General features: G+C 36.0%; 1 protein-coding gene across 1 annotated transcript in view; it reads right to left on the bottom strand.

Annotated features, from left to right (window-relative positions):
- The window catches only part of LOC131143936 (protein SIEVE ELEMENT OCCLUSION B-like), a 166,367-nt gene extending 140,314 nt beyond the window's left edge, over positions 1 to 26,053 (bottom strand). The window contains exons 1-5 of the mRNA XM_058092291.1: positions 25,724 to 26,053; positions 24,694 to 24,837; positions 23,976 to 24,421; positions 23,775 to 23,887; positions 22,521 to 22,654 (exon numbers count right to left, since the gene is read on the bottom strand). Coding sequence (XP_057948274.1) covers positions 22,521 to 22,654; positions 23,775 to 23,887; positions 23,976 to 24,421; positions 24,694 to 24,837; positions 25,724 to 25,933 — 1,047 coding nt within the window. The 5' untranslated portion in view covers positions 25,934 to 26,053. The remainder of the gene's footprint in view (positions 1 to 22,520; positions 22,655 to 23,774; positions 23,888 to 23,975; positions 24,422 to 24,693; positions 24,838 to 25,723) is intronic.
- Positions 26,054 to 27,130: the final 1,077 nt, after the last annotated feature.

The following is a 27,130-nucleotide window of genomic DNA, read 5'->3' as shown; positions in this document are numbered from 1 at the left end:
TGACATAACAAGAAACTCGTAATGCCCATACCTGGTCCTGAAAGTCGTTTTCGATACATCTTCTGCTCTCACCTTCACCTAATGGTAACCTGATCTGAGATCGATCTTAGAGTATACCCGTGTACCCTGGAGCTGATCAAATAAATCATCGATACGAGGTAGAGGATATTTGTTCTTGATGGTCACTTTATTAATCTCTCTGTAATCTATGCACATCCTCATAGACCCGTCCTTCTTCTTTACAAATAGCACTGGAGCTCCCCACGGTGATACACTAGGCCGTATGAAGCCTTTATCTAGCAAATCCTACAACTGATATTTCATTTCTGCCAATTCTATTGGAGCCATTCGGTACGGTGATTTAGAAATCGGCGCTGTACCCGGAAGCAGATCAATAGAGAAATCTACTTCACGATCATGCAGCAACCCTAGTAATTCATCTGGAAACACATCTGTAAATTCTCTCACTATAGGCATATTGATAAGTTTCAATTCATTTTCTGACATCTCCTTCACAAAAGCCCCGAATTCCAGATAGCCATTCTAAAGCAGTCTCCTTGCCTGAACGGTTAAGACCATCTGAGGTAAGGATTGCACTCGTGACCCTATAAATCTAAATTCTGGTTTCCCTTGAGGTATGAATATCGCTTCTCTAGCATGACAGTCTATAATAGCAGAATTGGCCGCTAGACAATCCATGCCAAAAATAATGTCAAACCCGTGCATATCTAATACCACCAAATCAGCAGATAAAATCTTCCCCTGAACATTAACTAGACAACCACAAAGTATCCTACTGCATCTCACCGCTGACCTGGTCGGTGTCCACTAATAGCTCAACATCTAATGATTGCGTTTCTGGCCCACATAATTTTACACATTCCAAGGACACAAATGAATGTGTGACACCAGAATCAAAAAGTGCAATAACTTTAAATGAAAACATACTAACAGTACCTGTCACCACGTCGCCGGCCGCCTCAGCATCGCTCGGCGTCAAAGAGAAAACTCTGGTTGGGGCCGTATTCCTCTGCTGGCCTCCTCGTGGTACCTAGTAACCTCCTTATGTAGGTTTAGGAGCAGGAGCAGTACCAGTCTGTGTCAGACACTCCCTTATCATATGCCCTGACTCCTCGCACCTGTAGTAGACACCTCGCCTGGCATGACACTTCCCTAGGTGTCTCTTCACACAAGATGGGCAAGCTGGAGATGACTGTACACCATGGAAATCGCGATTCCCGATCTCCTATCTCCGGTATCTATAATAGCCACCTCTCTTCCATGACCTACGTCCAACCCCCTGTGGGAACTAGAAGGTATGGACCTCTTTTTCTGCCTCTGCTTCTCAGCCTCTAATCGCTCACCAATCTCTGCTATAGTGGTTCTATCCACTAGCTCTGCAAAATTTTGCAACTTCAGAATCGATATCTACTTATAAATTTCCCTTCTCAGGCCTCTCGCAAACTGTTGTACCTTCTTTGCCTCATCTGGAATGATGTACGGAGCGAAGCGAGATAACTCGATGAACCTCACCACGTACTGCTGTACTAATAGCTGTCCCTACTTCAGATTCAGAAACTCCTCAATCTTAGCTTCCCTCGAAGAAGCCAAAAAATACATGTCGAAGAATATTTCTTTAAATCGCTCCCATGTCATCTCTACCGATATAGTCCTCTGCTACTCTAAAAGTCTCACTGCCGACCACCATCTCTCGGCCTCTCCAGTCAGTCTGTAGGTGGCAAATAGCACCTTCTGCTCCTCTAAAAACTGCAGCACTGCAAATATTTTCTCTATCTCCTGCACCCAGTTCTTAGCGACTGCAGGATCCGTTCCCCCTGAGAAAGCCGGAGGACTCATCTTTATAAATTTCTCAATCGTGCTACCGTGGCCTACAGACGGACCACCCTGTTCCTTCAAACTTCTAGCAATTTCTACCATAACTTGCTATGCTACGCTACGTAAAACGGCATCTGAATCACTACCCACAGCGCCGGAGGGTCCAGCACCCTCACTCCCACTGGCGTGGGCACTATTGCCACTAAGGTTCATTCTAAAAAATAGGTAACTTAACTCAAAAACTTCTTCTCTAAACATATCACTCAACTCGCATGCTATTTTCTCGTAATTGATTCATCTCTCCTGATCTTCATTCAAGGTTCAATCCTGCAACCTAGATACCCAACCCGACGATAGTTTACAATGACTTTCCTAAAATTGTCACCCCAGGAAAATCACACAAACCACCATGGAAGTCTTGCATCTAGCCTACAAAACCAGACCTCAAATTCCCTTTTCCTATACTCTGGTATTATTACTGTTGCACTCTAGAGTCTACAGAACCTAGTATCCTAGGCTCTGATACCAAATGTAACGTCCCTCTATTTCCTAATGTATACTGTAGCATAAGAAGTAAAACGGTCAACCCGAACCCGTGGGTAATGGGGACACCTGTCAATCATAGCGAAATTCTATGCAGCAGTAACATAAAACTTAAATCATCCATCTATGAAACTTAACATCAGAAGCATAACACCAGAGTTTACTACATCCCCAAAAACTGTACTGATATACAACCATCAAAATATCAAAATGACCCTAGGATCATACAACAAAATCTACTGATCCTAGTACAAAGCTTACCCTTCTAGTAGGGAAGCTCCACTCACTTAATGGCGGCTTTGACCCGCCGGTTTATCTGGGTTTCCTAAAAAGTTAATTAAGTTTGGGGGTGAGACACTTCTCAGTAAGGGAAAATAAACTAAATACAGCTGTGTGACAACATGAACATTTAATGCATTTATACATATACCGTACATTTCGTAAATCGAAAAAATGTTGATCATATCATACTGAACAATCATACATTTTTCATATTTGTTAATAACTTATAACGTACATAAAACATCTACTATAACAGTAGTACAGAAAATAAACCCAGGATGAATAGCTAGCTAATGTCATGTATTACCCCCCATGATAGGTTGTGCAGCCCGAAGGCGGGACTTAACAATGGATGGCCGACCACTGCCCAGTCAAATATGTCTGTAAGTACGATGGGCCTGCCACACCCTGGTCCAGACTGCTAGGTGGACGTCCACACTCTACTGAAAGCCACATCGACTATCCATCTCTCATCCCCTCGTGGGATGGTTAGCACTAATCTGACGTAGATATCTGATCTACACATATAGCTATGGTACCGAGCCTTGAACTGAACTAAACTAACATCCTGGTTGTAATAACATATAATACATGAACATACATAACATCATCACGGCCTCGTGCTGAAAACATAGATACGGCCTCGTGCCGAAATCATAAATGCATGGCCTCACGCCAAAATCGTAAATACGGCCTCGTGCCGATAATATAAATACATGGCCTCGCACCAAAACATGAATACGGCCTCGTGCCGATAACATAAAATACATGGCCTCGTGCCAACATCGTTTCAGGTATATACATTCTGAAAATAATTCATTTATCATACATTCGTCAAAATGATTGTAACATAACATATCTTTCCATAATACCTGAAGTCATACTTTGTTCATAAAATCTTTCATATCATAATATGTTCACATAACATAATATTCATGTCACACATGCACTGTATAAAATCATACTTCTTATTCTAAAATCGTAATTCTCTGACATCTCATACATACATATATGTTTCATCATAGTAACAGTATTTCCCAAACGTACATTTCATCTATAATATACAAGTATAACATTTTATTTTTTAAAAATAAATTTACTCATAATTAATAATAAATTGCGTGAAAAATAACTGTTTTAGTTTATTCCCTTACCTGGCTACTGAGAAAGCCCCTAAAATATCCTAGCCTGACCCTCGTATGACTTCCTGATCAAGACCCTGAAACTCAAAACTCCCAGTATTAAACATCAGTATTTTCATGCGTACATCAATTTCTATAACTGCCATAAAGTCTAATTTGCCTTCAAAAGCCTTACCTCAACCTAAGGATAATTTTCAACTTCGTTTTCCTAACGATCCGCTCCGGCAAACTCGTAGAGAACTCCACCAGGAGCGTCGTGGTAGCCTAAATCTTCAATCTGGTGTAAAACTAGCCCAAAATCAAAGAGAGAGAGTGAGAGAGCCGAAAAGGAGAGAGAGAGAGAGAGAGTGAAGAGGAAGCTTGTAAATGAATAAAAAAAGGATTTTTCATATATATAGACAGTGAAATTCGTCGATGAGCCCAACCGTTGTCGAAGAGTCCTTCACAAATTTCATCGACAAAATCCACTCCTCGTCGACGAAATTTAGTTAGCTCAAAAACCCCCTCTCGGCATTTTCTCGTTGACGAAGCCCTGTATTCGTTGACGAAATCTTTAAAACCTTCTTCAACGAAACCCTGTGTTCGTCGACAAAGTTTGGCAGCTTCCCTTCTTTTCCCAACTTCCATTCTCCTTTCTTTATGATTTTAAATTTCATTTAAAATTCGGGTCATTACATGTGCAGTAGTATGCAACTAGATTTGTGGTGCTATCCCATTTTGCTCCACATATGGTTCCTGATGAACCGAGGAAGACTCAAATGTTCGAGAGGAGGCTGACACAAACAATACGAGTGCAGGTGGCGGCGTTGCTGGTCCAGAGCTTTACGGAGCTAGTTGACAGAACCATGGCGGCTGAAGCCAGTATTCAGGAAGGGGAGAGAGTCAAATCAGAAGAAGAGACCTTTATCCTAGAGTTATCAGTCCAGCACCGGTCAGAGCTCCTAGAAGTCGCCTCGTAGTTCGTCTGGCCATAGACAGGTGTTAGGATCTCAAGCCACTCAGGAAAATTGTAATAACCCGAGAAAAAAATAAAAAATAAAAAAATAATTAATTAAAATTATTAATTAATTAATTGGTTAAACACTATTAAATTAATATATTAAATAAACAAATAAAAATAAATAATATGAAAAAAGTAATTATTAATTAATTAATGAATTAATTAAATATTATTAAATAAATAAATAAAATAGTAAATAAAAAAATTTTATATATATATATATATATATATATATATATGATATACTATTATTATGTTAAGTTAAAGTAAAGAAAAAAAAAAGAAAAAGAAAAGAAAAAGACAAAAGAGAAAGGAAGCTACAGATTTCAAAATGAAATCTGAAATTGGACGTGCAGAGAGCTGCGCCCCCCCCCCCTCTGGAATTCTTTCGCTGTCTCCGTCTCCGTCTCCATCTCTCTCTCTTCCCTTATTTCTCGACAAGTTTATAGCAGATCAGAAAACGGAAGATGTCATTGGATTTGTAACTCCGCCACCAACATTTCTATTGGAGCAATTTGTCGTGGGAACGGCTTAGGCATTGCTCCTAGGGAAAGGTAATTTTTTTCTATTTTCTCAATTTTGCTTTAAATCTGCTGTTGAATCGACGATCAGGCACCACCACGGGGTCCTAATCATTGTTGTCGTCATTTTGGCGTAGGTAATTTTTCAATTAGGGTTTTCTAGGCTCTACTCCAAAGTGAGATTTGGGAAATTTGGCAATTTGGCTAAATTTAAGGATATTATTATTTATTTAAGAATTATGCTCCTAAGAAATATTTAAATAATATTTAATTCAAGAATAATTTATTGGAAATAGGAATTTAATTTCAGGGTCCGGGTGAGCGCCGTAGGTATTTTTCGGAGTCCCTATTGCCGTAGTTCAAGAAACCAGGTAAGGGGAAAAATATATATTAAATCAAAATTTTTATGAATTTAATAGAAAAATGAATTGTGTTATATATACGTGTATATGTTTCGGTATGGGTAAAATGCCAACTGTTTAAATTATATTTTTTTTCGAGTTTAGGGTTGTTTATTAGATATGTATATGTGAAAATGAACTGATGAAAGTGGAAAAATATTTTTAGGATAATCATATAAGAAATGAAAGGTATTTTCAGTATATAAACGTTAAATGTTGGTTGGCTTATTTTACAGGTAATGTATGAATTTTACTGTTAAATTGTGTGACATGAGAATCTGTGCAAATATATGTTAAATGTATGAAATGCAGGCTAAGTAAACAAAACAATGAGAATAAAATATGATATGGACAATGTTACCTGTGTATGTTAAATGCAACTATGTAAATGTAAGACAGCTGAAAGACAGCCATGTTAGCAGATCTAGTACACTTCTGTGTAAACTAACTGATGACAGCTAAAAGGAGTTGTGTTAGCAGATCTAGCACGTTTCTACGTAGACTAACTGATGATGGCTAAAGACCAGCTGTAGTACGAAGTAATGAAATTGTTGAAGATTAAACTTGAACAATGGGACGGTGGCAGCAAAAAAATTTGACTGCAGCAGCTTCATCAACCGGTAGCCCACCTCCATTGAAGTTAAGTAAGATTCGGCCACCAACCTTACCAAACCAGCCACAATCGTTGAAGTTTAATTCCCACCATTGTTGATTATATTGTTGTATGTTTTACAATAAATAGGTGACTGTGTGTGCATTGTAAAAGTGTGGTGTGTTGAGAGTTGAAAGCCAGTGAGTGAGCGAGAGATTTTGTTTTTGAATTCCTCTGTATTATTTTCCAGATTGAAATATACTTGTTTGGTATTTATCCTCACTGAGTTTTCGTCACATCTAGTGACTGAGTGTACCTCTCCACCCATCAGTGGTATCGGAGCGTCTAGGAACACTAAAATCCGCCAAACAGAGGCAAACAAAGAAAAAATCCAATTTTCTCCCAGTTTTGAATTTGCTCAAAATTCAAAATTGAGCATACCATTTTGAAATTCGACTCGATTCAATTCTAACGGTGAAAACCACGTTTCAAACGGACACCGAGAGACTCCGCACGCGCTTCCACGCGCCTCCCACGAAGATAGCGTCCTTCCCACACGCCTTACGCGCCGACGAAGACTCCGACAGACGGTGACAAGCGCCTCACGCTCCCGCACGCGTCTTCTTTGCCCGATTGGTGAGATCCAACCCGGACAGTGACCCGCAACCCGGATCTGTGCCCGAGACTTGACCCGTATCCGACCCGCCTCCCAGCAGCTGACACGTGGCACGCGCTGAGAACGCCACGTAGCGTAACGGGATCATTAACGCCGTTAAACGGCCGTTAAGTTAAACCGGTTAGTTTAAAAATTCACCAGAATTTCCTATAGCCGGTTCAGTGATTTTTAGACCGGTTCTTTGCAAACCAAAACCGGTTCCTAAGGTTTTTCAATCTTCTGAATTTATTGGTGGCATCAGATTTTCCAAAATCCGTCCCCATTTCTCTGTTTTTATATATTAAATTCGATGGCTAATGATACTACCCAATCGGTCATTCCAAAATTGACCTGGGAGAATTATGACAACTGGTCGATTCAAATGAGAGCCCTTCTAGGTGCTCAGGATGTCATGGACATCGTTGAAGATGGGTACAGAGAAAGCCCATCAAAAGAAGCCGAAGCAGCTATGCCCGATGCTTAAAGAACAATCTTGCGAGCCGATCGAAAGAAAGATTATAAGGCGAAATCCATAATCTACCAAGGCCTTGATGAGGCCACGTTTGAAATCATCGCCTCTGCCAAGACATCCAAAGAAGTTTGGGACTCTCTCCATCGAACACACAAAGGTGCAGACAAAGTGAAAAAGATTCGTCTTCAGACATTGCGAGGTAAGTTTGAATCTCTCAAAATGAAGTCTACTGAATCCATTGCTGACTACTATACACGAGTAATGGTAGTATCAAATCAATTGAGAAGAAATGGAGATTCTCAATGACGAGAGAATTTGTGAAAAAATTTTGCGATCTTTAGATCCAAAATATGATTATATAGCTGTGACCCTAGAAGAAACAAAAGACTTGGAAACAATGTCTGTAGAAGAACTTGTGGGCTCACTCCAGGCACATGAGCAGAAAGTTAATAGAAGAAGTGATGATAAAGCACTGGAGCAAGCCCTCCAAACGAAGTTGTCCCTCACTGCAGAAGGATACGACAAAGGGGGAACGTCACAGCAAAGAAGAGGACGAGACCGAGGATCTCGTGGAAGAAATTCTGGAAATTTTAACTCCAAAGAAGGTGGCATAGGCAGAAGAGGTCCCACTAGAGGAGGACGAAATCAACAGAACTATGTCCCACAAGGCAGAGGACAAGGAAGAAGAGGAGGATACAATAACAGCTCGAATGTAGACAAAAGAAACATTCAATGCTACAATTGTCATAAGTATGGACACTATAGCAATGAGTGTTGGGGGCGACAATAAGAAAAGGTTAGTAAGGAGGCCAACCTTGCCGAAACTGATCATGCAGATGGAGAGTCATTGATGCTGATGGCACACAATGCAACTCCTCAGAACCAAAGTGTTTGGAACCTTGATTCTAGAGCCAGCAACCATATGACTGGCAGAAAGAACCTATTCTTTGAACTTGATGAGAAAGTTCAGGGGGAGATCTCTTTCGGTGATAATTCTAAAATCCCAGTCCAAGGGAGAGGAGATGTTTTGATCAAACAGAAGTCTGGAGATCATGCTTACATCTCCAATGTCTACTATGTGCCAGCCATGAAGACTAATATACTTAGTCTCGGATAGCTCGTGGAGAGAGGCTATCGAATTAGCCTCAGTGATAAGCAGATGGTAATAATAGATGCTCGAGGAAAGCTTGTTACTCGAGTTCAAATAGAAAAGAATCGAATGTTTCCGCTCGCTATCCAACATGATACGCTAAGGTGTTTGAGCGCTATCATCAAAGACAAAGACTGGTTATGGCATCTAAGGTATGGGCATTTAAATTTTGAAAGTTTGAAATAATTGGGAAGCAAGATGATGGTGAAAGGCTTACCCAATATCCACCATCCAAATGTAATATATGAAAGCTATATTCCGAGTAAGCAACACAGAAACAGCTTTGGAAAGCAAGCCGACTGGAGATCAACCATGCCGCTCCAGCTAATACACATGGACGTGTGTGGTCCACTAAGACCATTTTCGAATGGATAGAATCGATACTTTCTCACCTTCATCAATGACTACAGTAGGAAGACCTGGGTCTACTTGAAAAGGAAGTCAGAGGTATTCGATAAGTTCAAAGAGTTCAAAGCTCTTGTAGAGAAACATAGTGGCTTTCGCATCAAGTCACTCCGGTCAGATCAAGGAGGAGAATACAAAGATGAGGCTTTCCTGGAATTCCTTAGACAACAAGGGATTCAGAAACAGTTCACACCATCATACACTCCCCAGTTGAATGGTGTAGCTGAAAGGAAGAACCGCACAATCCTTAACATGGCTAGAAGCATGTTAAAGGATAAAAATGTACCCAAGAGTTTTTGGGCAGAAGTAGTGTTATGTGCAGTCTATCTGCTCAATAGATGTCCTACGAAGAGTGTTGATACAAAGACACCATATGAAGCCTGGAGTACTCACAAGCCCAGTGTGAGTCATCTGAGGGTGTTTGGCTCCATAGCCTACGCCAAGATCCTAGAAGCAAGAAGGACAAAGCTGGATGATAAAGGAGAGAAGTGTATCCTTGTTGGATACGGCGATAGCACCATGGGATATCGATTGTACAATCCCTTCAATAAGAAAATATTTCATAGTCGGGATGTCATCTTTGAAGAAAATGAATCCTGGAAATGGGATCAGGCTGAATGTTCCAAAGATGTGGAATTGACACTTGAAGGAGAAGAACCTACACAGACAAGAGAAGTGGCTATCGAGCCACAAATTCCTGAACTGCAGACACCTCCACATGGTTCACCACAGAGGAATGAAGCTCCATCACCAATAAAGTGTGAAATCTCAGACATAAGACCTAGAGGAGCTCGAAATCTAGCCGACCTGTATGAAACTACAGAACCAATTGAAGAGTATGTTACTCTTTACTGTCTATTGTTAACCAGCGACCCGGTTAGCTTTGAGGAAGCTAACGAAGAAGAAAAATGGAGAAAAGCGATGGATGAGGAGATTCAATCCATTGAGAAGAACAAAACTTGGGAGTTGACAAATCTCCCGAAGGGCCGCAAAACCATTGGTGTGAAATGGGTCTACAAGACCAAAAAAAATGCTCAAGGAGAAGTTCAAAGATACAAAGCAAGACTTGTCGTCATAGGCTACAAGAAAAAAGAAGGGATTGATTATGGAGAAATCTTTGCCCTGGTTGCCAGACTTGAAACCATTAGATTACTAATTTCACTTTCAGCACAAAATGGATGGAAGATTTACCAGCCGGATGTGAAATCAGCATTTCTGAACGGTTTTCTGGAAGAAGAGATTTATATCGATCAACCACCTGGATATGTAAAGAAGGGCAAAGAAGATAGAGTGTACAAGTTGAAGAAAGCACTTTATGGCTTGAAGCAGGAACCTCGTGCGTGGAACATGAGGATTGATGACTATTTCTAGAAAAATGGATTTGAGAAGTGTCCCTATGAGCATGCACTATACATAAAGATGGAAACATATGGAAGCATGCTGATAGATTGCCTATATGTTGATGATCTGATCTTCACCAGCAATAATCCAGAGATGTTTGCTGCTTTCAAGAGGAGCATGGTCAAAGAATTCGAAATGACGGATATTGGCCAGATGGGTCATTTCCTTGGCATAGAAGTCGTGCAAAGCGAGAAATGAATTTTCATCTCCCAGAGCCACTATGCAAAAGAAGTATTGAAGAAGTTTGGGATGGACAAATGCAACCCAGTGACAACTCTAGTTGAAACGGGATTGGAGTTGAGAAAGAATAAGCAAGGAGATGTTGACCCCACATATTTCAAGAGTCTAGTTGGAAGCTTGAGGTATTTGACGTGCACCAGACCAGATATACTCTATGGAGTTGGACTTGTCAGCAGGTACATGGAGACTCCTGACCAGTCCCACCTGAATGCAGCGAAAAGGATACTCCGATATGTCAAGGGTACCATCACCGATGGTATGTTTTATTCATCAAGGGGTGATTGCAAACTTATCGGCTATTCAGATAGTGATTGGGGAAAAGATCTTGATGAAAGAAAAAGCACGACGAGATTCACATATTTCGTGGGAGATACAGCGTTTACATGGTTTTCAAAGAAGCAACCCATCGTAACATTGTCATCATGTGAAGCTGAGTATGTTGTTGCCAGCTCGGCTGTTTGTCATGGTATATGGATTAGGAATGTACTGAAGTATCTGGGATTTCTTCAAGATAACCCCACAGAAGTCTACATCGACAATCGATCAGTGATTGCACTTGCGAAAAATCCAGTTTACCATGAAAGAAGCAAACATATTGATACTCGGTATCATTTTATCAGGGAGCATGTCAAAAATAAAGAAGTGGAATTGATATCTTGCAGAATGTATGATCAGATTGCTGACATTTTCACAAAACCACTCAGGCATGATATTTTTGCAAGACTGAAGACAATGCTCGGAATGAAAAAGTTAGGAGAGTAAAGTTTAAGGGGGGATGTTGAAGATTAAACTTGTACAATGGGACGGTGGCAGCAAAAAAATTTGACTACAGCAGCTTCATCAACCAGCAGCCCACCTCCATTGAAGTTAAGCAAGATTGGGCCACCAACCTTACCAAACCAGCCACAATCGTTGAAGTTTAATTCCCACCATTATTGATTATATTGTTGTATGTTTTACTATAAATAGGTGAGTGTGTGTGCATTGTAAAAGTGTGGTGTGTTGAGAGTTGAAAGCCAGTGAGTGAGCGAGAGATTTTGTTTTTGAATTCCTCTGTATTTTTTTCCAGATTGAAATATACTTGTTTGGTATTTATCCTCACTGAGTTTCAGTCACATCCAGTGACTGAGTGTACTTCTCCACCCATCAGAAATGACGATGAAATGATAATGAAATGAAATGACAAAGGTAAATTATGTAAATGGGAAAGAGCCACTTAAAGTGAAACGAAATGCAAAGTTAAGTTATGATCATGAATGAATGTTGTAGACACCCTATTTTTGTCCTAACCAAATAGAACACGGGGTCCCCTCTTATTATTTTCGTTATTATTATTATTATTATTTTATTATTATTATTATTATTATTTTTCTTATTATTATTACTTTCTTATAATCGTTTTTTATTTATTATTATTACTAGTAGTATTATTCGGATTACTTTACTACTATTATTGTGGATATGTTTATTATTATTATTATTATTATTTTCCTATATTATTAGTACTTTACTATTATTTTGCTAGTATTTTTATTATCATTATTATTATTATTTCTCATTTTTTATTATTATTACTAGTATTTTTATTATCTTTATTTTATTTTTATCATTATTATTATTTTTTTATTTTTCATTTATTTTATTGTTATTATTTTATTATTATTATATTACTATTATTATTTTTATTTTCATTATTATTACCTTTGTTATTTTTAAATATTATTATTTTTATTAGTATTTTTATTATCTTTATTATTATTATTATTATTATTATTATTATTATTATTATTATTATTATTATTATTTATTTGTTTATTTTTTTTATTACTATTATTATTATCAGTATTATTTTTAGTATTATTATTATTATTATTATAATAATTATTATTATTATTATTTACACTATTAGGGTTTTAGTTTAAATGCCTATATAAAGGCTTTATTGACACAGCCGGGAAGGGCGCGCTGCACTGCACACACAGTCGGGGCGCAGCAAGAGGGCTGTCTTCTTCTTCTCTCTATCTCCTTATTCTCTCATTCTCTCCATTAGAATCACCCTCTCACGTCCACGATCAGAGCCTTGAATCGTTCTTCCGGCTACGAACCTCCCAGCACAGCCACGCCCACCATCTCTGCAAACCCACTCCGGCAGGACCAGCCCCCTCTTTCACCTTCATCTTCTCCATGTCCATCTCACAGGCAACCCGAGCCCCCTCCAGCCACGACTCTAGCCACACCTGCTGCTAACCTGCTGTACAACCACCGCCAAGATCTCCCTGCAGCCTCCGCTCGAGCCTCCATCCGAGTCTGTCTCCAGCCTCCGGCAACACCATTGCCGCCAACCCGAGGCTCCCTCCACGGCAGAACAGAGCCCACCGCAGCAGCCCCTGCAGATCACGGCAGCGTCTCCATAACCAGCAGCTCCGGCAGAATCATCGCAGACCCCACCAGCAACCACTGCCAGACTGCTGCACTCCGGTGACACCACTCACGGCCACTGGTTCCTCCGGCCATCCCTGCAACACGAGAACACCCGGTGAGCCCCCTTGTCTCCTGTTTCTGTAAATTCCTGTACACACATGCACACGGAACCCATGAACACTGTTTCTCACACACACAATACACATGTATATTTATATATTTATTAATGTTAATATATATAAATACGTATATATTGGTTTTGTTTGGGGTTTTAATACTTAAAGTTTAAATTTTTTATATATTTGCATCTATATGTATATACTATATTGACCATATTAGTATTATTATTCGTATATTATTGATAGTAATATTATTATTATTTATATATTATATTATTATATTATATTGTTTGTATATCATTATTAATAATGTTATTATATTGTTTGTATATTATCATTAATAATATTATCATATGGTTTGAATATTGTTATTAACATTGCTATTATATGGGTTGTAGTTGTATTATTATTATATTGATTGTATCAGTATTATTACCATATTGTTTATATATTAATATTAGTAATATTATTATATAGTTGGTTTATTATTATTAGCATTATTATTATATTAATTATATTAGTATTAGAATTACATAGTTTGTATATTATTATTGATATCAGTATTGTTATTGGTATTTTATTATTAATATTTGTTCGTATACTATTATTAGTTATATTATTATTAATTTATTAGTATTACTACTATATGAATTGTGTTAGTATTAATATTATATTATTTGTACATTATTACTTAAATTATTATCGTATTATAGGAATATTTATGTTATTATCATCAATATCATTATAATTTGTATGTTATTATTACCATTATTATCATTGTAATATTAGTATATTACTATTAAAAAGGCAATGTTTACATAGCATATTAATTTTTTAGGGTTGTACACCAATTTTTGGTTTGATTTATTTCCACAATTTCCCATTTAGTGGTCTTGTTAAATATTTACATATTAGTGTTAGCTTTTAAACTGTTTCCATAATTTATCTGTTTGCTTACCCTTGTATTATTACCTCTTGATTTTAGGGCTACTTGGTTTCCATAATTTGATGAGTAGATTGTTTCCTTATTTTTGATACTTTTGTTTCTATATGTATTGATTGTGTGTTCATATTAAGGTAAGTGTCCTATTGTTAAAATATGCATATTATTATTATTATTATTATTATTATTATTATTTTACTAATATTGTTATCATTATCCCTATTGTTATTATTGTTATTATTTATTAGCAATATTATTATTATTACTATTAATATTTTTGTTATTATTACTATTATTATCATTATTATCATTATTGTATTATTTATTATTATTACTATTATTTTTATTTATTATTATTATTATCATCATTACTATTGTTGTTATCACTATGGTATTTATTATTATTACTCCTAATATTAGTATTATTATTACTAGTATTATTTATCAATATTATCATTTCTATCATTATTTATATTATTATCACTATTTTTAGTATTTTCGTTATATGGCCTTATATGCACTATAGTAATTATTTTATAAAATATTTTCTTGATTTATATCCCTATGATTTTAATGCTAGGGTATGAGCCCTCGAGCTTCACGTGCCTTAAGCTCTAAGGGAATATATATGTATATATTGTATTTATTTATTTATTTATTTATTATGTGTATTTATAAATTCATAAAAAGGAGTAATTTAAAGACTTATTAGATTAACTTAGGGATAATTTCAAATTAATTAGGTACCGTTCGTAAGAACGGGCGCGTAAGGGGTGCTTGTACCTTCCCTCGCGTAACCGAACTTCCGAGCCTAACTCTGGTAACATAGACCCATTCTACCCCTAACGGGGTAGTAATCACGTGTTCTAACCACACTAAAAGGTTAGTGACGACTCCGATATTCTTATTTTTAATTGAAAATTAAAATTAATTTTTATTTCGCCGTCCGGGGTACACGCGCTCCCGGGACTTCGCGACAAATGTGTATGAATGTATAATGACAGAAAGAATGGTGTATTATGATATTAGAAGTATTTATGTATGTAGAACATGTTATGTTTGGGCAGGGCACACTCTTCGCCTGAGGGCTTGCTGAGTAAGGCGAGTGCACTAGTAGCTTCAGATGTGGCAGTAGCTGCATAACGCGCTAGGGTAGAGGGAACTTACTTGTATGGGTGGGTAGAATTCCCTATCCTTAGGGCCTTTACTGGTAAACTATTGTTGAATGCGTGAATACGAGATTAATCTATTACTTGAGGGCTTACTGAGTAAGGTGAGTGCCTTGGTACGCTTTAGTTACGACCTTTGGGTTGTCTAGGTATCAGAGCAAAGGGGTGCTACTTGTATGGGTGGGTAATCACCCCTATCCTTGGGTAATCTCGTGGGTAAACCTTTGCATGTGATTGTTAGGTTCAGAAAATGACTTTCAGTGTTATGTTAATGATTTGCAAATATTATAAAATGATATGTATAATCACATGTTGGCCACACGCTGAGTTTAATATATTATTTCTTCCCTTACTGAGATGTGTCTCACCCGAATATAAATGTATTTTTTTTCAGGACATTCTCGAGATCGAGCTTTGAGAGGTTATATTTCTATTTTAATTTTGGGATGCAAATATTTATGTTTTACATCGTTATATTTTAAGTCTGTGGAGAAAAAAAAGTTTGTGAACATACTGAAATATTTTGGAGATATAAGTAATTGTGGAAATGCAGGTGATTGATAACTTATTATGGATTATAGATACATTTTAGAAAACTCTGGTATTATAATTGGGAGATTTTGTTGATATTTTCCGCTGCGTATGTTGATTACGCGCTGAACCCAAGTTTAAGGGTTCGAGGAGTGACAATTGGTATCAGAGCAATGTCCAACCGGAAGTATGATTATATTCATATCGCCTGGATAAGGAAATATTAGATTATTAGGTTAGGAATGATTAATACCAGAGTATAAGATTGTGTTGTGAAAAGGATAGGAATGGGTAGACTAGGATATCGTTAGGAATTTTGAGTTGTGTTTCGTAAGTTTGGGGGCAGAAATCCCTTGATGGTCTTCTGTGTTTTTCTAAAGAAGTAGCTAGTTTTAGAAATCATGGTAAATCCATCGATGGTGATGTTTCCGAGCAGAGAAATTCGAACTTGAGATTTGAACTCGATGGTGAGGTTAGTTGATTTTAAAAGTTATGGTATTGAGGGAAATCAGCAGATACCACTAGGTAGAGGTGGACGAGCACGTGCTTATACGATAGTCCTGGATGAGGCAGATAAAGCCAAGAGGGCAGGTATGAATTTATGTTGAAGATGACGATGATTTTATTTAATTATTGATGATGTAAAAATTTATTTGGGAGACATATTTATTAAATGGTATGAGTTATAATAAATCGTAGAATTATGGAGATGAAAGATTAGGTAACGAATTTCGAGGACGAAATTTCTTAAAGGAGGAAAAAATGTAATAACCCGAGAAAAAAAAATTAAAAATAATAAAAAAAATTAATTAAAATTATTAATTAATTAATTGGTTAAACACTATTAAATTAATATATTAAATAAACAAATAAAAATAAATAATATAAAAAAATCAATTATTAATTAATTAATGAATTAATTAAATTTTATTAAATTAAATAAATAAATAAATAAATAAAATAGTAAAGAAAAAAAAAGGAATAAAGATCTATATATATATATATATATATATATATATATATATATATATATACATATGATATAATATTATTATGTTAAGTTAAAGTAAAGAAAAAAAAAAAGGAAAAAGAAAAGAAAAAGACAAAAGGAAAAGGAAGCTTCAGATTTCAAAATGAAATCTGAAGTTGGACTTGTAAAGAGCTGCCCCCCCTCTAGAATTCTTTCGCCGTCTTCGTCTCCGTCTCCATCTCTCTCTCTTCCCTTATTTCTTGACAAGTTTATGGCAGATCGAAAAACGGAAGATGTCGTTGGATTCGTAACTCCGCCATCGACATTTCTACTAGAGCAGATTTGTCGTGGGAACGACTTAGGTACTGCTATTGGGGAAAGGTAATTTTTTCTCATTTTCTCAATTTTACTTTAAATCTGCTGTTGAATCAATGCTCAGGCACCACCACGGGGTCCTAATCGTCGTTGTCATCATTTTGGTGTAGGTAATTTTTCAATTGGGGTTTTTTAGACCCTACTACAAAGTGAGAGTGGAATTTGAGAAATTTGACAATTTGGCTAAATTTAAGGATATTATTATTTATTTAGGAATTTTGATCCTGGAAAATATTTAAATAATATTTTATTCAAGAATAATTTATTGGAATTAGGAATTTAATTTCAGGGTCCGGGTGAGTGCTGCAGGTATTTTTCGAAGTCCCTATTGGCGTAATTCAAGAAAACAGGTAAGGGGAAAAATATATATTAAATCAGAATTTTTATTAATTTAATGGAAAAATGAATTGTGTTATATATACGTGTATATGTTTTGATATGGGTAAAATGTCAACTATTTAAATTATATTTTTTTCGAGTTTAGGGTTATTTATTAGATATGTATATGCGAAAATGAACTGATGAAAGTGGAAAAATATTTTTAGGATAATCATATAAGAAATGAAAGGTATTTTCAGTATATAAACGTTAAATGTTGGTTGGCTTATTTTACAGGCAATGTATGAATTTTACTGTTAAATTTGTGTGGCATGAGAATCTGTGCAAATATATGTTAAATGTATGAGATGCAGATTAAGTAAGTAAAACAATGAAAATAAAATATGATATGGACAATGTTGCCTGTGTATGTTAAATGCAATCATGTAAATGTAAGACAGCTGAAAGACAGTCATGTTAGCAGATCTAGCATACTTCTGTGTAGACTAACTGATGATAGCTAAAAGGAGCTGTGTTAGCAGATCTAGCACGTTTCTACGTAGACTAACATATGATGGATAAAGATCAGCTGTAGTATGAAGTAATGAAATGAAATGTTATGCAATAAAATGATAATGAAATGACAATGAAATGAAATGACAAAGGTAAATGATGTAAATGGGAAAGAGTCACTTAAAGTGAAACGAAATGCAAAGTTAAGTTATAAACATGAATAAATGTGTATGAATGTATAATGACAGAAAGAATGGTGTATTATGATATTAGAAGTATTTATGTATGTAGAACATGTTACGTTTGGGCAGAGCACACTCTTCGCCTGAGGGCTTGCTGAGTAAGGTGAGTGTACTAGTAGCTTCAGATGTGGCAGTAGCTGCATAACGCGCTAGGGCAGAGGGAACCTACTTGTATGAGCGGGTAAAATTCCCTATCCTTAAGGCCTTTGCCGATAAACTATTGTTGAATGCGTGAGTACGAGATTAATCTATCACTTGAGGGCTTACTGAGTAAGGTGAGTGCCCTAGTACACTTTAACTACGACCTTTGGGTTACCTAAGTATCAGAGCAAAGGGGTGCTACTTGTATGGGCGGGTAATCACCCCTATCCTTGGGTAATCTTAATGTGTCTCACCCGAATATAAATGTATTTTTTTCATGACATCCTTGAGATCGAGCTTTGAGAGCTCGAGATTTTTATAGCATTATTGGGAAATGGAAAAAGAAAAGGGTATATTTCTATGTTAATTTTGAGATGCAAATATTTATGTTTTACATCGTTATATTTTAAGTCTGTGGAGAAAAGAAAGTTTGTTAACATACTGAAATGTTTTGGAGATATATGTAATTATGGAAATGAAGGTGATTGATAATTTATTATGGATTATAGATACATTTTAGAAAACTCTGGTATTATAATTGGGAGAGTTTGTTGATATTTTCCGCTACGTATGTTGGTTATGCGTTGAACCCAGGTTTAAGGGTTCGGGGCGTGACAAAAATTTTCAGCGCCCTGCCTGTCTTAAATGCAATAAGATACATGTGGGCGAGCGTAGGCTTGGTTTTTTAGGCTGCTATCGGTGTGGTAGTACGGGACACTAGATACGGGATTGTTGTACGGTATTGAACTACGTGCCTTCACAGTCACAGTTTGGAGGAAGTAGTCAGACGGCCAGAGGAGATCTCCAAGGGGGCACTGTGCAAGCACGAGTGTACTCTTTGACGTCGGGAAATGCAGAGAACGCCAACAGTGTAGTGATAGGTACGATTTTAATTTTGTCATATAATTCTATTGTGCTATTCGAATTAGGTGTGACCCACTCATTTGTATCTTGGAGATTTACTAGAATATGCGGAGTTGAGACCTAGTTTTTGGGGGTCGAGTTAGGAGTGGTCATGCCGACAGAGTCAGTTATAGTATGCAGTAAGGTGGTTAGAGACCATCCAATGGAGATTTAGGGGAGAAGGTTGCCTGCTAGTCTCATTGTTCTGGAGATGCGGGGATTTGATATTATCTTAGGGGTGGATTGGCTAACATCCAGCTATACGAGCGTAGATTGTCGAAAAAAGGAGGTAGTGTTTAGACCTCTAGGGGAGGAAAAATTTAAATTTGTAGGGTCATGTGTACCACAGATCCTCTCAGCGGTTTAGACAAGGGAGTTACTTCTGGACGGCTACCAGGGGTACCTGGCGTGTGTGAAAGCGGTACAAAAAGGAAGGACTAAAGCTGGCAGATATTCTAGTGATACACGAGTTTCCTGATATCTTTCCTGAGCACTTACCAGAGTTGTCTCCAGATCGTGAGGTCGAGTTTGCTATTGAGTTAGCACTAGGGAAGACATCAATTTCCAAGGAGCTGTATAAAATAATATATGTTTTGGTTGGTTGTGCTATTGAGTTATCTTGTATGTTGAGATGGTATCAAGTACACAGACGTAACTAAAGTAGCACCCTAGGCCCACGTGACGGGTTGAGGCGTTACACAAATAATATATGTTCTGGTTGGTTGTGCTTTGGATGTTCTATGTGTTGAACTTTGGTAATGGTCATTTGTTCATTTCTTTTTCGATATACATATGACCTTTATCCTTGCTTTGGAATTGTCTTATATATCTGAACTGAACTTGAGGAAAAATATTAACAAACCAAAGAAACACTAATGTGTTGTTGTTATCAAAACAAGTTAGAATGAGAACCCTTAGCCACTAGGACTAACATACTTAATATAGTTGTCACTAACATGTTTACCTAAATGCAGTGTAGACACCCCAAATTGTCCAAGGTTAATATAACAAAATGAAGCAAAATTTTATGTCATAAAATACAAATACAAAAAAGGAAGAAATACAGAAAAATAAAAATTACAGAGAAATAAATTGTCCATCGAAAAATGAAAAAAAAAATAAACAAAAAAGGAAAAATAAAAATGAGGCGAAAGGATCTTTAGTTCTTCATGCTCGCACCTACACGCACGCACAATAAAAATTCAATAAGGAAATTAGAATTTAAAATTGATTAGCTACTTAATATTGAATGAACAAATTAAAATTTAATAATCAACCTAAATTAGAAAATTAGTTTTAATTTTGATTGATTAATTTGAAATTGATTAGTTAATCAAATTGAATGCAAATCACTCCTCAAGTCCTATAAGTACAAACTTTTGAAAGAGTGAGGACATAGAGAAATTTGCACAGTGATACATTCACATATAGAATTAGTTTGAAGAGGTCATTCAAGTAGTTTTAGTGAGAAAATCAGAGCAAGTTCTGATTGAAAGCTTGAGGAAATTACTGGATAAATTGAGCTGCTGAATTCATAGATTTTGGATGTTCTAAGGGTCTAGATTTGAGATTCAGGATTGCAGATAGAATCAAAAGAAAAACTGACATAATGCTTGAAGATTGAAGGAGCTGAAAACTGAGGTTAGCTTCTACTTTTGTGTTTGATTTAAAAGTCATACATATTTCTGAAGACCCTAAATTTAATTGTTTGTTTCAAATTGTTTTTGAACTTGAAAACCCGGACTTCTTCACTCGAACTCTTCAACTCGAATCCAACCTAGCAACCCGAATTCGATCCATTGTTTGGATCTGATCCGCTGACCCGATCCTCCAAACCTAGCCAACCCAACCTGTTTGACTTGTGGACCAAAAGACTTAGACCTAAGTCCAATTTGGACTTGAGTCCATGTGCATTAACCCAAAAAGTCTTTAGCCCAACATTGGGCCTAAGCCCAAATTGGTTTAAAAAAAAAAAAAAACAAGCCCAAGCATATAATCTATTGGATTTTTCAAAAATTTTAGGGACCTCTCTTGAAATTTTAATAATTTCAAAAATCTCTATAAAAATTTGTCTAAAAGACATAAATTTCCTCTTATATTTTGTAAAAATAAAAAATAAAAATTTAACCATAAGTTTGTATCTTTTTGGTAAATTTAGAAGAAGTCTGTGACATTTTTAAAATCTTGGAAAAAAATTTATTATAATTTTAAAATCTCAAATAGCATGGGAAACGTTTACTTAAAATTTAAATATAAAATATTTCATATTTATGTAAATATAAAAACTTAGAAAAAAAAAATAATATTTTCATAACAATTCAAAAATGCAAAATGAGATATAAAAGTTATTATTATTATTATTATTATTATTATTATTATTATTATTCCGGAAAGACTTCTCCTAACAATGAAACATTTCTTTGTGGAGTCTACTTTGTTTAGTAGTCAATGAGTATCCCACCACACAACCATATGCTTTCCCTAAATAAAGTTGGCATTCTCTTCTTTTCTTTTTCCATATTCTTTCTCTTTCTCTTTCTCTTTCTTTTTTGTTCTCCTTTTGCATCCATGTTGCATGGCTTTGTCATAATGATTTGGCTAGATTAATATCCAACCTTTGCTTACGTTTGGTGTACAAAAATAAAGGCCAGAAATATATATATATATATATATATATATATAATAAATAATTATATTTTGTTTTATTTTTATTTTTTTTTCTATCTCCTCCAAAAACTTTAACAAAACAACCCATATAAAGAATTTTACTATGTTATATTCATTTTTATTAATTAACAACAGTTATGTTCATTTCAGTTATGCATAGTGATAACTTTATAGTATTTTTAACAAGGATGTGAGCGTATATAACAGATATCAAGGTTATTTGAAACTTAAAAAATTTTAAAAAAAAATATGAAAGAATTTACTTTTTATATTTAATTTATCAAGCAATATATTTCAAATTAATAAATAAAAATATAATAAAAAATGAGATAAAATATAGTAAAATATAAATTTCTTTCTAATTAATTTTTATTTTCTTTTTTAAATTAAAATTATTGATCCGAAGGGACTTATGTACCACTAAAAATGCATGAGACTTAACAAATGAACATAATAATGTGCTTATATTGAACATTAAAAAAATTGTCAATACTGAGCGGACACAAGCTAAAATTTTGTGTAAGAAAAAGTGATGGTATGATTTGGAATGGTAGAGAGGAAAGCAAACCGTTGTTCTTGATGAGCCATCAAAGAGGAGGAGGTGGGCATCATCCTTGCCAAATATTAGTGACTGGAAAACCATCACGATTTCCGTGGGGATTTGAAAAAGCTTTCTTAGCCTCCGGTGAGTCTCCACCGCCTCTGCATTATACATTAGTTTGAAGATAATTTTTTAAGTTATTTGATTAATTTACTTTGCACGTATGCCATAACTATTAACTATAAAACGAAAATATTATTTTTTTTTTTAAAAAAAGGTAATGTGTTTTTCATTGAGCGTAACATCAGTAACTTAAAAAGAAAAAAAAAATTACAGATAAAATATTAAGCAAAAAAGCACTCACTTCTAAGATTTGATAAAAAAAAATATAAAGTATCCTTCTAAGGTTTTAAAAATCTCAATGACTTCCTTTAAAATTTCAAAAATTTCAAGAACCTTTTTTAAATTTTATCAAAAAGATACAAACCTTTATTGTGACTTTTTGGTTGATTTCAAGAAAGATTTGTAATATTTTTAAAACTTTAGAGTGGAATAATGAATTTTTAAAATCTTAAAAAAGGTCCACACTATTTTGTTAAATTTCAGGAAAATTCAATATCCTTTATTCTAAAACAATTTATTAACCATGATCTAGATAATAAATTAAGGATAAAAATTATATATAAGAGACGAACTCGAATGACATCGATAAAGTCGTTTCTAGCAATATTGACACATTTAAAAAGGAAAAAAAAATATTAAAATATGTCTTGTGTTTTCTTGATTTAATGAGCAAAAGTATAAAACTTATCTTTTTGTTACATATTAACTAAATACAGTGAGAAATTATAAGAGATCGAACCCTCACATGACTCTAAACTTGGTTTGCAGCTGGCCGGGTGACAAATCTTACGTCTTCAACTTAAAAAAATGGATTTTTGACAAATTAAATTATGTAAAAAGAAAAAGTAACCTATTGAACATTGTTAGATGAAGTAAAAAAAAAATGAAAAGTTTTGTGTGTATGATAAAAGAAAAAGTGGAAGGCTGAAACATTCCTTAATCAATAAACAAAACCCAACATCTTCCCACCTTTCTTTTCATACATTCTCTGCAATCTCAAACCTTCCTTTGTGAGCAAATTAATTTAAAAATTTTGCTGTTTTGTTTGACTTCTAATTAAACTCACTAAAAAATTGAACAAAGAGCGAATCACATATAATTTGTATAATGAAAATTGCTAACTAATTAATTAACCATAGTAAGTTTTAAGCCCCAAACCTAATTGCCTCTTGCAAATCATGAGCTGGGTCTTCAGCTTGGTGAGGACAGAGCGTAACCTTGCGCGTAGAGAGACAGCACCTGCGTCTTGCCACTGAAATAACAAAACATCCCTCAAATTAAAACAATTTGCAAATTAACTCCAGAGCCTTGCATAATTAAGCTTCTTCATCATAAGCACTTATATAACTAAGCACTTACTCGTCGCAAACAAGGCAAGTGACCTGGGTGGCACAAGCGACAACAGTGATGATGGCTTGGCAGACATGGACGGGGACGTCGTGCACGATGCCGGCCAAGGCGGGTATGTCCTTGGGCTCATAGCTGGTGAGCTTTTCCAACTCAAAGATGCTCTCTATCACTTCAAGCGTGTCTCTGATTAAGCTGTTGAGCTCGATAAGAGCTTTCTTGTGCTTTTGCAGGGCGGCCGGCTTGGTGATGACGGGCACTGGCCGGAGAACGGCCAGGGACTTGGCGAGCTGGTCGGAGGACTGGGACTGGGCAAGAAGCCAGAACTCACCGTAGTCAAGGGCGAAAGCAGCTAAGGTCAGCATCGCTTTCGCCTCCCATGAGTAGTTGGAGAGCTTGTTGAGTATTGCCAGCGTTGTCTTGTGGGCAATGTCCTCGCCTGGCGGCTTGCATTGCAGCTGACAATCCAATTTTATTTTTTTTTTCTTTTTGTTAGAGCATTATCTTGAACATGATAAAAATATGGGGAAAAAATTCAACTCGATCCAAATAATTTCCGACGTGCAAGGATTCCACAGGAAAATTTTAAATATTTTTTTTTTTTGAATTTTTGTTAGCATACTGTTGGTAAATTAATTACACAAAAATACATAGCAAACTTTGATAAACTTGATCCCTTAGTTGCATGGTTAATTTGGAGGGCGTGGAACTTTTGGAAGTGAGTAATTACCTCGCAGGAGATTTGCTTGAGAGTGCATAAGGGAGGACTGAAACTGGCTTTGGGGGCTCTTTCATCGGTTTGTTGTTCCACGATAGCTTGGGCGCCCTGCAGCAAGTCACGAAGAACACCATGTGTCGACGACTGCCCACCACCCTGCACCCACAAGTCGCGCAGAATATAAAATATGTAAGAAGAAGAGGAAAGTTAACATTTATATGGGAATCACTGAAAAGTTAAAATAAACGAGGGAGTGATGAAAACATGAAAAGATGGAGCTAGAGAAGATAAAATAGCAAAACGGGCTTTCTCTTGGTGTTCTGATCAGAAAATGGACAAAAAGGCAAAACACACACACACACTACTACTCTCCAAGAAAATTTAAACAAAGACAAACTATGAAAATGCCTGAAATCGTCTAGCATTACATTGGGAGAGGTTTAAAAGTTGAATTTGTATTAGATTAGAATAAATTTAATATGAAATTATAATAAAATTCGTCCAAAATTATCTAAATTCAAACTCAAAATCGAAGATCCATCCCCAATTGCAGCTTATAACTTTAAAAACTAATTCTCTGAAAAAAAAAATCTGTACTTAAACAATAATTAACGTATGTTCTCTTTAATTTCGTGGTTTCATCTACACAATCTCTTATATTCTCTCTGTTTATTTTTCTTTAATACATACATATATACACATATATACGTAATATATATATATATAAATGCTTTAGTTAAAGTAAAATCTGCTTCTTTCCGATCCCTTTTCTTCACGCCATAGTTTGTCCTCTGACTCCTCTGTTCATCTGCCCTTCCCCTTGCATGCAATGTGCAGTGCCTCCAAGATCAGCAGCACAACCCACTTAACACCACTGTTTGCATCAAAAGAAGCAAACACCTTTCTCCTCAAACATTGAAAAGATAGTAAAAGCAACGTCGTCTTTAAGCGAGATCAGTTTCTAATCATCGCAAAAACGACAAGATTTAGCTTTCCAATCAACCGGTAATATTCTGTTATTAGTTAATAATTAATTAACCACCTGCACATAGTTGTCGACGATGTGGGTTGCATGCTTGAGGGTGTTCTCGACGACGACGAACAGAGAGTCGACGTCGAACTTGTCGTCCCCGTGGACATGGGTGGCGTAGAACTTCTGAATCTTCTCGTCCGACAACGTCAGGACGCTCACCCGTTCCCCCGCCGCATGCTTGGCCGCCGCGGTCACCTCCCCGCCAAACTTGGCAGCCATATTTTTAACTCAGAGTTGAAGAAATTAAATTAATAGGTATTGACTAAGAAGAGTAGTGCGAGGAGAGCGCAGTAGGACTGCGTTATTTATAGCCAGCGCGGGAGGGAATGGGAAGGAGGGAGCTAAAATCTCTAGAGTTTTTTCCCGTTTTAACTTTTTTTTTAAAAAATATATTAAATAATACCTCATTCTGGGAAGTATTTCCCAGAATGACTCTGACGTAATTTCGCTAGTCCAAGTAGCAATTTTTAATCAAATCTCGCTACTCCAAGTAGCGAGTTTTACTCTTTCATAAAGGGGTCGTGGTGACGCGTGGCAATTCTCGCTACTCCAAGTAGCGAGATTTAATTGGGAGATGTAACACTCTCGCAGCCACGTTTCGACGCATGTAACTGTCTGCGAACCACAATTTGACGCGTGTTAAATCTCACTACTCCAAGTAGCGAGATTTTGTTGTGATAATTAATGCTCTGCCATCTCCTTTTGAATTACCTCCACCCGGATTTCGACGCGTGGCAAATCTCGCTACTCTAAGTAGCGAGATTTGCTTCAGAATAACCTTACCAGTTTTTCCTCCTTTCTTGCGCGAACAGAGTTTGTTGCAGAGCCGAGCAGGTGACCGTTGAAGGAAGACAGCCGAGCAGGTGACCGTTGAAGGAACACAGCCGAGCAGGTGACCGTTGCGGGCTTCATCACATTACAAGTTATATAAGGAGATGGGGTAAGTTATGTTTTCCATGTTCAGTGTTTAGATTTTTACGTTATTTTTATTTCATCGAAAGCTTTGATAATCCGAGAGAGAGTTTGTGATTTGTGTTAAAAGAATCGTGGACAAACACTACTCTTAAGGTTTGTATTTCATTGTTTTGGTATTTAAATTTAATTTTTTGCTGATAATATTTTATTTGTATTTTATTGTTTGGGTATTTGAATTTAATTTGTTGCTGATAATATTTTATTTTTTCCATTCAAATTGTTGTTCAATATTTATTTATTTATTTTGGATTGTTGTTTCATTGTAAAATGCATTATCTTTCCTGCGTTAGAAATTTTTGAAGTTTCATTCACTCACAAAATTTGTTAAATTTCTTTCTACTCTTTTGAATATAATTGTGCAATTATAATTAGATCATATGGTTTACTTTCAAAATGGGAAATTTTGTTATTCAATTCTTAAATTTTCTTGTACTGTTTTTA

This window comes from Malania oleifera, chromosome 12 (genome assembly GCF_029873635.1).
Source record: "Malania oleifera isolate guangnan ecotype guangnan chromosome 12, ASM2987363v1, whole genome shotgun sequence".
NCBI classification, from domain to species: Eukaryota; Viridiplantae; Streptophyta; class Magnoliopsida; order Santalales; family Ximeniaceae; genus Malania; species Malania oleifera.
The sequence above is the reverse complement of the archived record's forward strand: the minus strand, read 5'-3'. Positions and strand labels throughout refer to the sequence as shown.